The sequence below is a fragment of the Anabrus simplex genome, chromosome 12 (genome assembly GCF_040414725.1).
Source record: "Anabrus simplex isolate iqAnaSimp1 chromosome 12, ASM4041472v1, whole genome shotgun sequence".
Classification (NCBI taxonomy): domain Eukaryota; kingdom Metazoa; phylum Arthropoda; class Insecta; order Orthoptera; family Tettigoniidae; genus Anabrus; species Anabrus simplex.
The window spans coordinates 52,644,808-52,661,123 of record NC_090276.1 but is presented as its reverse complement, the minus strand read 5'-3'; the positions used below and the strand labels follow the sequence as shown (position 1 = coordinate 52,661,123).

Below are 16,316 nucleotides of genomic sequence, written 5' to 3'. Positions count from 1 at the left end.
CGCTGTTCTGCCCGAAGGCCTGCAGATTACAAGGTGCCGAGTGGTCAGCACAATGAATCCTCTCGGCCGTTATTCTTGGCTTTCTAGACCGGGGCCGCTATCCCACAGTCAGATAGCTCCTCAATTCTAATCACGTAGGCTGAATGGACCTCGAACCAGCCCTCAGATCCAGGAAAAAATCCCTGACCTGGCCTGGAATCGAACCCGGGCCCTCCGGGTAAGAGGCAGACACGCTACTCCTACACCGCGGGGCCGGCAGTATAATTGTATTTGCATAGATGAAAGTGTCAGAGCTGCATATAATATTACAGAGAACCAACGCAACTGCCGTCGTGCATTCTTGGACCACGTAACAGATAGTAATGTTGGCAGCACTTTCAGCTTGTCAGAGTGGAGACCTCGTGGTTCTCATACCGCGCTCACGTGGAGCGCTGTGTGACGCTGTCAGTTCTCGGGAGAAGGAGTGACTAACACCTGCGTCCAGGTAGAGAGCCATTGACTAAGCGCCAGTGACTAAGAGAGCTCGCGAAGTGCGAACTGGCCACACGCCAAGCAGTGACTGACCTCATTGCGAGCTATCGTATCGCTGGTTGGTTTCCTCCTTCCCGGAAGTTGGCTGGGGCAGATAGCTGCAGTGCGGTGCGAGTCGCCATGCGAGGCGGGCCCTATCTACTGCTTCTCGTGGCGGGAACGCTCGGCGTCGGCCGGGGGCTGGACGGTGAGTGGCGCCGGGGCGAGTGACGGTGAGGACGCCATGGCAGTCGATAATCACTGTGTGACGTGTGGCAACTGACAGTAGTGCATTATAGGGCATTGACAGCTGACTTTACAGTTTGACAGCTATCTGCTTCAGTTTTTGAGGGCTGTGACAATAATTCGAAATATTATTAAACAGTGACGCTGAACTCTACGGTATTAGAAGGCTTTGACAACTATTTGTTTCAGTTTTAGAAGGCCATGGCAATTAGTAGAAATATTATTAAACAGTGATGCAGAACTCTACGGTATTAGAAGCCTTTGACAACTATTTGTTTCAGTTTTAGAAGGCCATGGCCATTAGTAGAAATATTATTAAACAGTGACACTGAACACTACAGTATTAGAAGGCTTTGACAACTATTTGTTTCAATTTTAGAAGGCCGTGACAATACCGGTACATAGAAATATTATTGAATAGTGACACTCAACACTATGGTGTTAGAAGGCTTTGGCAACTATTTGTTTCAGGTTTAGAAGGCCATGACAATACATAGAAATATTATTAAACAATAATACTGAACGCCATGGTGTTAGAGGACTTTGACAACTATTGGTTTCATTTATAGAAGGCACTGACGATACATATAAATATTATTACACAATAACACTGAACGCTATTATCTTAGAGGACTTTGACAACTATTTGTTTCAGTTTTATAAGACCATGACAGTACACAAATATATTATTAAACGATGACACAACACTATGGTGTTAGAGGGCTTTGGCAACTATTTGTTTCAGTTTTAAAAGGCCATGACAATACATAGAAATATTATTAAACATTAACAGTGAACGCTATGGTGTTAGAAGACTTTGACAACTATTTGTTTCAATTTTATACGACCATGACAGTACATAAATATATTATTAAACGATGACACAACACTATGGTGTTAGAGGGCTTTGGCAACTATTTGTTTCAGTTTTAAAAGGCCATGACAATACATAGAAATATTATTAAACAACAACACTGAACGCTATTATGGAAATATTATTATTATTATTATTATTATTGCTAGCTGCTTAACGTCGCACCGACACAGATAGATCTTATGGCGATGATTGGACAGGAAAGGGCTAGGAGTGGGAAGGAAGCGGCCGTGGCCTTAATTAAGGTACAGCCCCAGCATTTGCCTGGTGTCAACATGGGAAACCACGGAAAACCATTTTCAGGGCTGCCGACAGTGGGGTTCGAACCTACTATCTCCCGAATACTGGATACTGACCGCACTTAAGCGACTGCAGCTATCGAGCTCGGTGAAATATTATTAAACACTGACATCTAAGATTACGATATTAGAAGGCTTTGACAACTGTTTGTTTCAGGTTTAGAAGGCCATGACAATACGTAGAAATAGCAGTAAACAATGACACTCAACACTATGGTATTACAGCGCTTTGACGACTATTTCTTTCAGATGTATAATGCCTTGGCGGTAAATGTAAATAGTTTTAAATAGTGACATCTAACATTAAGGTGTTAGAATGCTTTGCCAACTGTTTGTTTCATTCTCAGAAGGTGATGACTATAAATGAAAAGGTGATTGGCCTCTGACAATATTACCGTGTCAGACAGCCTTGACAATAAATGAAAGGTGGTGGACAGTGACTAATAATATTAAACGTGTTAGAGGACCTTGACAACTATTTATGTGATGGCAGTGGGGCGTGACACATAATGCCACTGAGCTGGGATATTCATCCTTACATTCACTGCAAGAGAGTTTCGACAACTACTGTACTTGCTTTAATGTTCGCGGGATGACTTGACAGATAATGGAAATTATGATTGACCTTTGACGATCGTCATTTCAGTTTTAAATTGATTTGGCAATAAATAGAAGTGTTACTAAACTGTGAAGCATTTCAGTTCTAAAGGGCTTTGAAATTATTTGTATGATGTTAGTAGGCGTAACAGATGAAGGAATGTCATTTCATGATATTACAGTGATTGAGGGCCTTGACAGTAACTGAAAAATTTGATTGGACTGTGATAATTAACATTGCGCTTTTAGAGGGCTTCGACAGTACTGTGAATTAAAAGGTGTTTGGGGAGTGACAATTAATATTACAGTTCTGGAGGGATTTGACATCTATTTCTATGAAGTCAGGGGGTCGTGACATTTAAAAGAAATGTGGCAACTAATATTTCAGATTTAGAAGGCATTGACCACTATTTGTCTGTTGTTAGTGGACGTGACAGGTCAGGGAAATGCCATGGATCTGTGTCAAATAATATTAAAGTGTTCGAGGGCTGTGGCTGCGATTATTTTCGCATTTATAAGGCCATGCCAATAAATGGACATGCTATTGAACAGTGACATCTAACATTGCAGTGTTACAGGGCCTTGACAACTATTTGTTTCAGTTTTAGAGGGCCAAGACAACAAGTGGGAAATGTATTAAACAGTGACAGCTCATATTACAGTGTTAGAGTGTTTGTATGTCCAATTCTTGTACCGTTTCTCTACGGGGTCGGCTATGAGGTAATATAAATCTGTCGTGGCGGATTTTTATGACCGGATGCCCTTCCTGACGTCAACCTCATCAGAGGAGTTAACGAGATGAAATGAATGACGTGATATATGTTAGTAGGAATGGAAAGGGTGAAAGTCGGTGCTGGCACATAGCCTACTCCTGTCGAATAGCACCAAGGGGTCTGCTCAAGGCTTAATACCCTCCACCACCTTCCCTACCCTGCCGGCCAACATTTTGATGGTGAAAACGTTTTTGATCAACGGGACTAGAACCGGATAACCACGGCGTCAGACCGTTTAGACTTAACGATCATGGCTACTAGGCGGGCAATAATAACAATAATAATAATAATAATAATAATAATAATAATAATGCTATTGTACTTTACGTCCCACTAACTACTTTTGACGTTTTTCGGAGACGCCGAGTTGCCGGAATTTAGTCCCGCAGGAGTTCTTTTACGTGCCAGTAAATCCACCGACACGAGGCAGTCGTATCTGAGCACCTTCAAATACCGCCGGTCTGAGCTACGATCGAACCTGTCAAGTTGGCATCAGAAGTCCAGCCCCTCAACATTCTGAGCCTCTCAGCATGGATCGATCACACTGAATACCGGTACCATTTTCTTCAGTGCCCACGCCTGATCTCAGCTTATTCAGGGACTTCCTTCTCATCAGTGGCGGCGAGAAAAAATACTTATGCACGTTTTAATTCAATTTTAGGCGCCTGAAGCTAGGGATTTCAAAAAAAAAGCAAATAGTACAAACCCTGCTGTCTTTTCAGCTAAATCTTTCCTTTTATATCTTTCCTTTTATTTATTCAATTATTAAGAAAAATGCTTAGAGGTAATGCGCACAAAATTTCGTTCGTCGCGGCTAACCGATTTGTACAGTGCTGCAGAAAGTAGTGGAGACAAGCGAAGCGAAGCAGCTTCTAGCATGTACTGCGATGAAGGGCAGCATGGGTATATTTTTTCCAAGGTCATGGAAACAGTTATGATTCACCCGCTTGCCGCGTCCATTCGACAGTTCGGCAGTTCATTCAATCTATGTCTCTGCTACTTTCTTAGTGTGTAGGCAAATATTAAATGACTTCACGCCCTACTTCTATGTTATTGTATTATATGTGTAATTGTTCCTTTGGTGAAGGTTTTATTGTAAGGTAGGGGCCCATACTTCGTCCCCTTAGCAGATTTGGACTAGTAGAAATTCAGGAATATTATGGACAAGGTTGCTAGTTACTTTACGTCGCACCGACACAGATAGGTCTTATGGCGACGATGGGACAGGGAAGGGTTAGGAGTGGAAAGGAAGCGGCCGTGGCCTTAATTAAGGTACAGTCCCAGCATTTGCCTGGTGTGAAAATGGGAAACCACGGAAAACCATTTTCAAGGCTGCCGACAGTGGGGTTCGAACCTACTATCTCCCGAATACTGGATACTGGCCGCACTTAAGTTATGGACAAGGCTAGACATTAGTATAAATATACTAGCTGATGAACCCGTGCTTCGCTACGGGATTCTCAGAAAGACTGTCTTTGTGGTTTTCCTACCTGAAATCGTCAGTAGGAATTTAGGGATTAAAAGCAATGTTATCACATAAAATACTCGATCGAATTAACAAACCGCACATTTTCTCACTTTGAACGAACAGTAATACGGTGCCGATCTAACAGTCTAAAGTTCCAGTGCTGGAATGACCAGACCGCAGACAGCCGTGAACACTTCTCTGCCATTATTCCGTCAAATATACACACTGCTCATTCCAATCAGTGCCTCAGAGTAGGAATTGAATAGCTCGAATGCTATGATGAACCAGTTTGTTACGTATCAGTATCATCAGAAAGTTATCTAACGCCCCAGCTACTTCCCGCCAATGTTCAGGCAGGCTGTTGTACTCGGTACGACCGGGTGAGTTGTCTGTGCGGTTAGGGGCGCGCAATTGTGAGCTTGGATCCGGAAGGTAGTGGGTGCGAACTCCACTGTCGACAGTCCTGAAGATGGTTTTCCGTGGTCTCCCATTTTCACACCAGGAAAATACTGGGGCTGTAACGTAATTAACGTAGGGCTGTTTCCTTCCCACTCCTAGCCCTTTCGTATCCCATCGTCGCCATGAGTCCTATCTGTGTCGGTACGGCGTAAAGCAAATTTTAAAAAACTCGGAATATAGCAGTAATCACATCTATCGGAGATGAGTGGCAACAGAGACACAAAGCACATCACAACAAACAGTGGTCAAAGTAATGTTATTGTTGATCAATGTTATGAGGTTTCTGTATTGTAGGCCTTCACATTCAGTTTTCTTTCGACTCTGTAATATTAGGGCGTCTTATAAAATTAAATTATGCCGGGCTGAGTGGCTCAGACGGTTGAGGCGCTGGCCTTCTGACCCCAACATGGCAGGTTCGATCCTGGCTCAGACCGGTGGTATCTGAAGGTGCTCAAATATGTCAGCCTTGTGTCGGTAGATTTACGGGCACGTAAAAGAACTCCTGCTGGACAAAATTTCGGCACCTCGGCGTCTCCGAAAACCGAAAAAGTAGTTAGTGGGACGTAAAACCAATAGCATTATGGAAATTAATTATAGCGTAGACTGTTGTTCGTTATTCCCCGACTTTACGTACCGATTTTCATTTAATTCTGTTTACCCATTTTCTCGTGACGGCGCTGACATGAACTTAGCAACAAAAATCCAAATTCATGAATATCTCCGTTATCATAGCCGGTACGGTAAAAATGTATAAGACATAAATGATCGTAAATTTAATAATATATAACTTTAGTTACCTATATAGTATTTGTCAATAAGACCACTAATAACACAAATATTCGAGAATTAAATGTTGGGCCTTTCCCTAAACTACCATTTCGCTCAGCGTGAATAAAGTTATTTATGGCCTAGATTGTAGTGACTTATTCCCGGACTTTACATACCGATTTTCATTACATTCTCTTCAGCCGTTTTCTCGTGATGCGTGTACATACATACAGAGAGAGAGAGAGAGAGAGAGAGAGAGAGAGAGAGAGACAGAAATCCTTGTTACTATGGACATGACTGATAGAGACAAAACTCTTATTTTATAGCTATAGATTACTGAAACTATTCTCCACTTACGGGCTAGTTACATTGAAACTGTTTTAACATAAGGTAGTCAATATTTGGTATAAACATAAACACTACCAAAAATGAGTTCGTAAATTCGATCCCCACCAAATTTATGAAAATTAGAATTAATTTTAATATATTTTTCCCTTTCCGACCTTACCAAACACTTTCCCTAAAATGACTTACTTGAAGGCCATTTATGAAAACTGTTTTCTTGGTATTCTTTTCAACATAGTGTTTCAGCGTTGCTCGTGGGATGTCAAACGCTTTACTTGCATGTTTGTAACCCATTATCTAGTCTCTCGCAGCCTTAATAGCCTTTTTCAAAGGCTCCTTACACCACTGCTTGTGTCGAAGGGAGTCGAAGTTACGAACATTCCATAATTTATTATAATGGCCGCTACAGTAACTCATGCCAACCACTGCACTGTAGCGATTACATGCCAGAAACTACGCCAATGGACTGCGATGCAATTCAGTATTTTTCATACTCATATCAGTGCTCACACTAGGAATAACAGGCTCTTAATCTGAAAGATCAGCATGAAAAAATGAATCCTCCTTGTACACGGAAACTAAACGTGGTGCACCCAACCAGCTCTCACAAGACAACGGAATGAGGCTACGCGCGGCTAAACTTTAGGTACCAACCGTGCAAACTGGAAATCCCTAGGTGGACAAATTTAGTTGCTGGGACGGAATCTTATAGTATTGAATTAATATGTCAAAAAAATATTATTATTTCTTTCTTAATCTGTTTACCCTCCAGGGTTGGTTTTTCCCTCGGACTGAGCGAGGGATTCCAGCTCTACCGCTTTAAGGTTAGTGTCCTGGAGCGTCAGACAATGGGTCGGGGATACAACTGGGGAGAAGGACCAGTACCTCACCCAGGCGCCCTCACCTGCAATGTTGAAGGTGGGCATTGTGGGGGTCATAAATCGCGTGTAGATCTAGCAACACCGCCTCGCAAAACCCAGGCGAAGTGATCTGATTGGCTAAATTCAGCACCTGATGAAATGAGAACAGAGCGAGATATCTAATTATTTTTTCAATTATCTCATATACCCGGTTCACATTGTTTCCGACCACTCTGTATATACATGTGCATAAACAAGAAACATGAATCTTGGAGCATCGTATCAAATTTGACTGTCCAGTTCCTTGATCCACTATTGAAATTCGGATGTTGGTTCCAGAAAGTCACCGCAACTTTCACTCACAAGGGGAGGTCACGATGTCCGAATCACCGATTTTGTTCAAACTTTGTAGGTTGGTAGTACTACACCACAAAAGCACACTGGCAAAGTAGTAGCCCGCAACTCTCAAAAATTTCCGAAAAAAGCTATTTTGAAAATGTCGAGAAAAGTTACGAGAGCTTTAGTCTCAATTCTTTTTTCTGACATTTCCTGATCTCTTTTCCCTCGTGTTGCGAATGAGAGCAGCAGTTAGTCACTGTCTGACCGCGTTGTGTCGTGTAACGGTTGTGTGCTCATCATCCTAAGTTCCATCCTCATGGAGATCTCGCATGTTGAATTATGTTGGAATGAAAGTGTTTTTGAATATGAAGCTACCGATAGCTGCAGTCGCTTAAGTGCGGTCAGTATCCAGTATTAGGGAAATAGTAGGTTCGAACCCCACTGTCGGCAGCCCTGAAGGTGGTTTTCCGTGGTTTCCCATGTTCACACCAGGCAAATGCTGGGGCTGTACCTTAATTAAGGCCACGGCCGCTTCCTTCCAACTCCTAGCTCTTCTCTGTCCCATCGTCGCCATAAGACCTATCCGTATCGGTGCGACGTAAAGCAACTAGCAAAAAGAAAAATGAATATGAAGTTACGCAAAGTGCAAACGAGTTCCTGGGAGAGCAAGCAATAAATAAACAGTTGAAAAGGGCCATGGCTTACGTCAAGCACCTTTCTTTATTCATTTGTTTACCCTCCAGGGTTGCTTTTTCCCTCGGAGTCAACGACAGATCCCACCTCTACCGCCTCAAGTGCAGTGTCGTGGAGCGTGATACATTGGGTTGGGGGATACAACTGTGGAGAATGACCAGTACCTCCCCCAGGCGGCCTCACCTGCTGTGCTGAACAGAGGCCTTGTAGAGGGATGGGAAGATTGAAAGGGATAGAGAAGGAAGAGGGAAAGAAGCGGCCGTGGCCTTAAGTTAGGTACCATCCCGGCATTTGCCTGGAGGAGAAGTGAGAAACCACGGAAAACTACTTCCAGGATGGCTAAGGCGGAAATCGAACCCAACTCTACTCAGTTGACCTCCCGAGGCTGAGTGGACCCCGTTCCAGCCCTCGTACCACTTTTCAAATTTCGTTGCAGAGCCGGGAATCGATCCGGGCCTCCGGGGGTGGCAGCTAATCACACTAACCACTACACCACAGAGGCAAACACGTCAAGCACCTTTATATAAATCGCTTACTTGATCCCGGCGACTCCGTAGAGATTAAAGACGAGGCCGAATTACTGAGAAAGAAAATGTTTAAATCTGTTTTGACAGTAATAGAAAATAAATTTTAATAGTTGAAAAAAAGGGGGTAGGGGGTAAAAAGCTGGTAGCAGCATGACTCGAACTCGCCATCTTCATAACTGAAGTGGAGAACCTTAACCACTCGATCACCGCGCCACAGTGTATCGCTTGATGTTACCTGACATGCTAAACCTCTTTTAACTTTTTTCGACATTTTCAAAATCGCTTTTTTTTTTCGAACATGTTTGAGAGTTGCGCGCTACTACTTTGCCAGTGTGTTTTTGTGACGTTGTACTACCAACCTACAAAGTTAGAGCAAAATCGGTGATGCGGACATCGTGACCTCCCCTTGTCAGTCACAATATCGAGAACTGCTTGTCCCAGGAATAACAACGTCTCAAGGCACGGTGTAACGACTGTATACGTAATGGTACTTCATTGCTTGATGTGTTACAGGTCAGTTGGGCAGCCCCTGTCATCCCAGCGGACGGTGCAACGTGAGATTCTCTGAGTGCCAAGACAACATATGCAGGTGTTCAGGGACCGGCGTGCCGAGCGCTTACAACAACAGGTGTCTTCCAGGTGAGAGAAACTCCTGGCAGTTATACTGCCAGAACGCATACATGGCAGAGGTTGCAGTCAGTAGAGTGAGTGCACTGCAACGTTTGTCTTATAAATACAGAATACTCCCATCCTCCAGTTTCAAATCACTTGAAACTGGGGAGGGTGTAATCATTTATTGTGTTTTAATACATTCATTCATTTCCTGTTTGCAACCTGTTTGCAACGGAACCTGTATATAGCTTAAACCTGGTATTAACGCATATATTTCATGGCTCCATGAAATTAAAACTGAAATATGTACAAAAGTACCTGTACTTAGCGGAACCTGTCCAACGCGGAAACGGAAACAGTTTCTGAGTTTACAGCGTAAAATATAAGCTACAATATATTTTCCGTGTAATTTTTCATTTCTGGTGAAAGCTGAATTCTTTACAAGTTTTTGAACGTATAATAATATGATTGGTTATTCGTCCCACTAAGCTGACGGGCCGGAATTTAGTCCCGCTGGAGTTCCTTTACGTACAATCTACCGACACGAGGCTGACGTTTTTGAGCACCTTCAAATACCATTGGATTGAGCCAGAATTGAACCTGCGGTCAGAAGACCAGAGATCCAACGTCTGGGCTACTCAGCCCGGCAATTTTTTAAAATGTGATTTACGTCGCAACGACACAGATAGGTCTTACGGCGATGATCGGGTAGCAAAGGTCTATGGGTGGGAAGGAAGCGGCCGTGGCCATAATTAAGGCACAGCTCGAGTATTTGCCTGGTTTGAAAATGGGAAACCACGGAAAACCATCTTCGGGGCTGCCGACAGTGGGGATCGAACCCACTATTTCCGGGACATATGTGCGCCCCTAACCGAACGAACTTGCTCAGTTTCAAGGAACTTTAATTCTGGACTGAGGAGTAGAACGTGGTTCACTTGATACAAGCTCTTAGTTACAAGAAGAAAGCGCACAGTGAGAAGATGGCGCTACTGACCGAGTGTGCATAGACGTACAGTGGTTACCATGGTTACAAAACGGTGTCAGGAAACTGAGGACTCTAATTTCTGATAGACTTCCATGCAAGAAACGTATCTGTTTAAAATGTTTTGAGCCTTTTAGCGCGCCAATTACATTGGCAGCGTTGAAGGTTTCTGGAAGTCCGAACTGCTTACAGAAGTCTTGCAAAAGTTTCGGGAAGTTGCCTCCCGCTTCAGTCATCAAACCAGTGACTGATATATCTGTAAAGTGATTATGGGGTCTATGATGCATCCTTGTGAAGAATTTGGCTTGTAGGCGCTGAGTGCTGCCATCATAGAAGAGACTGTGAACTTCTCGGTATACGCTGAATCCATTATATTCAAAACATCAGCGATGGCTGAATCTTGCAGCATAATGACTCTCTTCCAAATTATTTTTATAAACATGTCATCATAAGATGACAAGATAAATACAAGACCTATTGTTTGATATATATCAATAATAATAATAATAATAATAATAATAATAATAATAATAATAATAATAATAATAATAATAATGTCGTTTGAGTCGTCAGTCTATAGACTGGTTTTATGCAGCTTTCCATGCCACCCTATCTTGTGCTAAACTTTTTATTTCTCCTTAACTACTACATCTTACATCTGCTCTAATCTGTTTGTCATATTCATACCTTGGTCTACTCTTACCATTCTTACTACTTACTCTTCCCTCAAAAACCAACTGAACGAGTCCTGGGTGTCTTAAGACGTGTCCTATCATTCTTTCCCTTCTTCTCGTCGAACTTAGCAAATAGATCTCCTCTCACCAACTCGGTTCAGAATCTCTTCATTCGTTATTCGGTCTACCCATTTCACCTTCAGCATTCTTCTGTAACACCACATTTCAAAAGCTTCTATTCTCTTTCTTTCTGAGTTGGTTACTGTCCATGTTTTACTTCTATTTAATGTCACGCTCCAGACGAAAGTCATCAAGAACGTTTTTGTAATTCTTATATCAATTTTCGAGGTGAGCAAATTTCTTTTCTTAAGAAATTTGTGAACTTTATGTTCTCCTTACTTCTGCCATCGTTAGTTATTTTACTACGTAAGTAACAATATTCATCTACTTCGTTTAAAACTTCATTTCCTAATCTAAATTTCCTGAACCACTTGATATCGTTCCTCCGCACACCATTGCCTTTGTTTTGGACTTATTTATTATCATTTTGCACTCCTTCCTCAAGATTCTGTTCATACCATTCAGTAATTTCTCCAGATCTTCTGAAGACTCCGATAAAATAACAATATCATCGGTAAATCTCAAGGTTTTCATTTCATCTCCTTGGATTGTGATTCCCTTTCCAAATTCCTCTTTGATTTCGTTTATCACCTGTTCTATGTAAACGCTGAAAAGGCGCAAGGGGGGGGGGGGGGGGGAAACTGCAGCCTTGGCTCACTCCTTTCTGGATTGCTGTTTATGTTTCAAAGTCCTCGATTCTTATCACTGCAGACTGATTTTTTTTTAGAATAGATTGTAGATAATTCTTCTCTCTCGGTATCTGATCCCGATCACCTTAATAATGATAATAATAATAATAATAATAATAATAATAATAATAATAATAATAATAATAATAATAATCTTTAGTTTTGAAGTTATGACTGACATGTCAGTCGGTTAACCTCAGTTTCACTTTTAAGTGTTATAGATCAGCCACAACTAACAGGTGGAACAGACGCTGTAGAACCGTCTTTCCTTTTAAGTGTTATATGGCAACCAAATACCGTTTACTCTTATTCTCCCGAGCACTGGGATGCCTCTTCCGTCATTTACACTGTTCCATATTCCACCTAAAACCAAACCCCATGGCACTACAGCCCTTGAAGGGCCTTGGTCTACCAAGCGACCGCTGCTCAGCCCGAAGGCCTGCAGATTACGAGGTGTCGTGTGGTCAGCACGACGAATCCTCTCGGCCGTTATTCTTGGCTTTCTAGACCGGGGCCGCTATCTCACCGTCAGATAGCTCCTCAATTCTAATCACGTAGGCTGAGTGGACCTCGAACCAGCCCTCAGGTCCAGGTAAAAATCCCTGACCTGGCCGGGAATCGAACCCGGGGCCGCCGGGTAAGAGGCAGGCACACTACCCCTACACCACGGGGCCGGCCCATATTCCACCTACTCCACTGTATATGCCGTTGAGGTATGAGCAAGTAAGGAAAGATCTCGGTGGATTAGGTTCACCAAATCTGCAAGATAGAAATGTAATCAGGAAACTTGTTCACACAAGAGGATTTGAAGGAGATGAGAAGAAACCAACACGACGTACCTGGCGGAGGAAAGCTCAACAAATGGTGATTCCGCGTGGTCGTAAGTGACCCATTCGTGCATAATAATAATAATAATAATAATAATAATAATAATAATAATAATAATAATAATAATAATAATATTTTCTTTTTTTCTTTCTTTCTTTCTTAAACTGTTAACCCTCCAGGGTTGGCTTTTCTCTCGGACTCAGCGAGGTATTCCAGCTCTGCCGCCTCAAGGGCAGTGTCCTGGAGTCTGAGACTTTGGTTGGGGTATACAACTGGGGATGAGGACCATTACCTCGCATGGGTGGCCTCGCCTGCTATGCTGAACAGGGGCCTTGTAGCGGGGGGGGGGGGGGAGATTGGAAGGGATAGACAAAGAAGAGGGAAGGAAGCGGTAGTGGCTTTAAGTTAGGTACCATCCCGGCATTTGCCTGGAGGAGAAGTGGGAAACCACGGAAAATCACTTCGGGGATGACTGAGGTGGGAATCGTACCTCTCTCTTCTCCTTTGACCTCCCGAGACTGAGTGGACCCCGTTCCAGCCCTCGTACCATTTTTAAAACTCGTGGCAGAGCTGGCAATCGATCCCGGGCCTCCGGGGATGGCATCTAATCACGTTAACCAGTACTCCACAGAGGCGGATGGAATAATAATAATAATAATAATAATAATAATAATAATAATAATAATAATAATAATAATAATAATAATAATAATAATAATAATAATAATGAAAATCTGCAGCCTGTTTCCAGTCATTTGACCAGGTCAGGAATGGAATGAATGAAGCCCCATCTAGCGGCGAGGATAGGAATTGTGCCGGCTGCCGAAGCCTCTCGCACTCCTCTGAGTTAATGGTTAATGAGTGACAGATGAAATGATATTGGAGAGTGTTGCTGGAATGAAAGGTGGCAGGGAAAACCTGAGTACCCGGGGAAAAACCTGTCCCGCCTCCGCTTTGTCCAGCACAAATCTCACATGGAGTGACCGGGATTTGAACCATGGAACCCAACGGTGAGAGGCCGGCGCGCTGCCGACGGAGCCACGGAGGCTAATAATAATAATAATAATAATAATAATAATAATAATAATAATAATAATAATAATAATAATAATAATAATAAATTTTCTTTGGTAAATGAAACCGAAGCAAAATGGATAAAAATACTGTCCGACTATAAGAAGAAGAAGAAGAAGTTGCATTCTATCTACTGGCATGGTGAAAGGTCTGACCTTAGCATTCTGGACACGAGGAGCTAAGGACAGAGGCTTGTGGCTGTTAAACAGCAGTGCTATGGTCACTTGCTGATGACTGGACAGTGCCAGCTGCAGGCTGTCATGTTCACCGCCCATCTCGTGGCTCATATCAGCCGCCAGTGGGTGGTCAATCTCCTCGTATTACGAGTATCGTATTTTAAACTGCACTCTGGTGTCTCATAAACTAGTAATTACTGTAGTGTCTGCATTCCTATGCAAGAAGTATGGCGGGTCCAGTAACTCTTACCGTCTAAGTTTTAAGGCAGTAGATGTATGACTTTCAAAACACTTTTGCAATTACGGGAAGTGTAACGAATGCCTGCCCTGCTTGACTTACTTGATTTAATTCAGAAGCATAGAACCGAGACAAGGTTTCGCCGTCTGGTTATGTTTTGTGCCATGCATTTCAGCTTTTCCCATGTGTACCCAAAACTGCTCACTCTCTATCTCCACTGAGATTCATCAAATACTTTAATATGACAATACCGGACAGCGAGAAAGTCGATAGTGCTGCTACCTACATGGCTTGGTGTGACCAACTCTTCAATAACATATTGCCACTTGTATGATTCTTGGCGCACTGCCGTGTTGTTTATAATGTATTTGTCACTAAATAACCTTACATTGCAGTTTATATTCCAAGGAAAGTGTTACGCGCTGAACCAATTACCCAGCAAGATAATGGGCATGGGAACTGATAAGGACCGCAAGTATTAAAAAAAGTAATGACCTCGCATCTGTGTTGAGGTTACATTCTATGCCCCTTATATTAAGAAAATAAATCAAATACTCTACTGAAATGTTAGTGGGACGTAAAACCAATAATATTAACAAACACGGAGCTCTAGTACACTCAAACTTGAAGGCCCACATTGTTAAACAGTACCATAAATTTCACAATCGAAAACTTGTGGGCCTTTAGCGTAATGGTTATCGGGGTAGTCTTGATATTGAAAATTGAAGGCCATGAGTTTCGAATCCAGTTTTCACACCAGGCAAATGCCGGGCCTGTACCTTGATTAAGGCCACGGCCGCTTCCTTCCAATTCCTAGGCCTTTCCTATCCCATCGTCGCCATAAGACATACCTGTGTCGGTGCGACGTAAAGCACATAGCGAATCCAGTTACCTTTTTTTTACTGTAAGAAAATAACCATATTTTTTCTATTTGTTTTACGTCGCCACCACACAGATAGGTCTTATGGCGACGTTGAGATAGGAAAGGCCTAGGAATGGAAAGGAAGCGGCCGTGGCCTTAATCAAGGTACAGGCCCGGCATTTGCCTGGTGTGACGGAAAACCATCTTCAGGGCTGCCGACAATGGCGTTCCAACCTACTATCTCCGGGATGCAAGCTCACAGCTGCGCGCCCCTAAACGCACGGCCAACTCGCCCGGTAATAATAATAATAATAATAATAATAATAATAATAATAATAATAATAATAATAATAATAATAATAATAATAATAATAATTTACTTTACGTACCATAAAGTACTTCACGGTTTTCGGAGACGTCGAGGAGCCGGAATATAATCCCGCAGGAATTCTTTTACATGTCAGTAAATCTACCTACACGAGACTGACGTATTTGAGCACTTTCAAATACCACCGGAATGAGCCAGGATCGAACTTGCCAAACTTGGATCAGAAGGCCTTCGCATCAACCGTCTGAACCACTCAGCCCGGCGTACGAAAATTATTTCAGTGTATTATTGGTATAGGCCTGAGCACCAGTCCAACTAATTTAATGCGTGGGTATGGTAATTCTTCATGCATACATTTGTGAAAGGGACTTTAGGAAATTCTGAACACTTCTTCCTTATCAGGAACATTGTAGTTCACTTTCGTAATCCCAATATGGGTTTTATATATATATATACACTGACTGACAGAGCAAATGCAACACCAAGAAGGAGTGGTTCGAAAGGGATGAAAGTTGGGGAAAAAACAGAGACGGCACGGACGAATAATTGATGTTTATTTCAAACCGATATGCAGGTTACACAATGCGCACAGCATCGACTCAGTAGGATGTAGGACCACCGCGAGTGGCGATGCACGCAGAAACACGTCGAGGTACAGAGTCAATAAGAGTGCGGATGGTGTCCTGAGAGATGGTTCTCCATTCTCTGTCAATCATTTGCCACAGTTGGTCGTCCGTACGAGGCTGGGGCAGAGTTTGCAAACGGCGTCCAATGAGATCCCACGCGTGTTCGATTGGTGAGAGATCCGGAGAGTACGCTGGCCACGGAAGCATCTGTACACCTCGTAGAGCCTGTTGGGAGATGCGAGCAGTGTATAGGCGGGCATTATCCTGCTGAAACAGAGCATTGGACAGCCCCTGAAGGTACGGGAGTGCCACCGGCCGCAGCACATGCTGCACGTAGCGGTGGGCATTT

The 16,316-nt window shown here is 42.9% G+C and overlaps 1 protein-coding gene across 1 annotated transcript in view; it reads left to right on the top strand.

The window, feature by feature from the left end:
* Window positions 1-515: 515 nt before the first annotated feature.
* The window catches only part of LOC136884185 (multiple epidermal growth factor-like domains protein 11), a 48,728-nt gene continuing 32,927 nt past the window's right edge, over window positions 516-16,316 (top strand). The window contains exons 1-2 of the mRNA XM_067156222.2: window positions 516-718; window positions 9,272-9,397. Coding sequence (XP_067012323.2) covers window positions 652-718; window positions 9,272-9,397 — 193 coding nt within the window. The 5' untranslated portion in view covers window positions 516-651. The remainder of the gene's footprint in view (window positions 719-9,271; window positions 9,398-16,316) is intronic.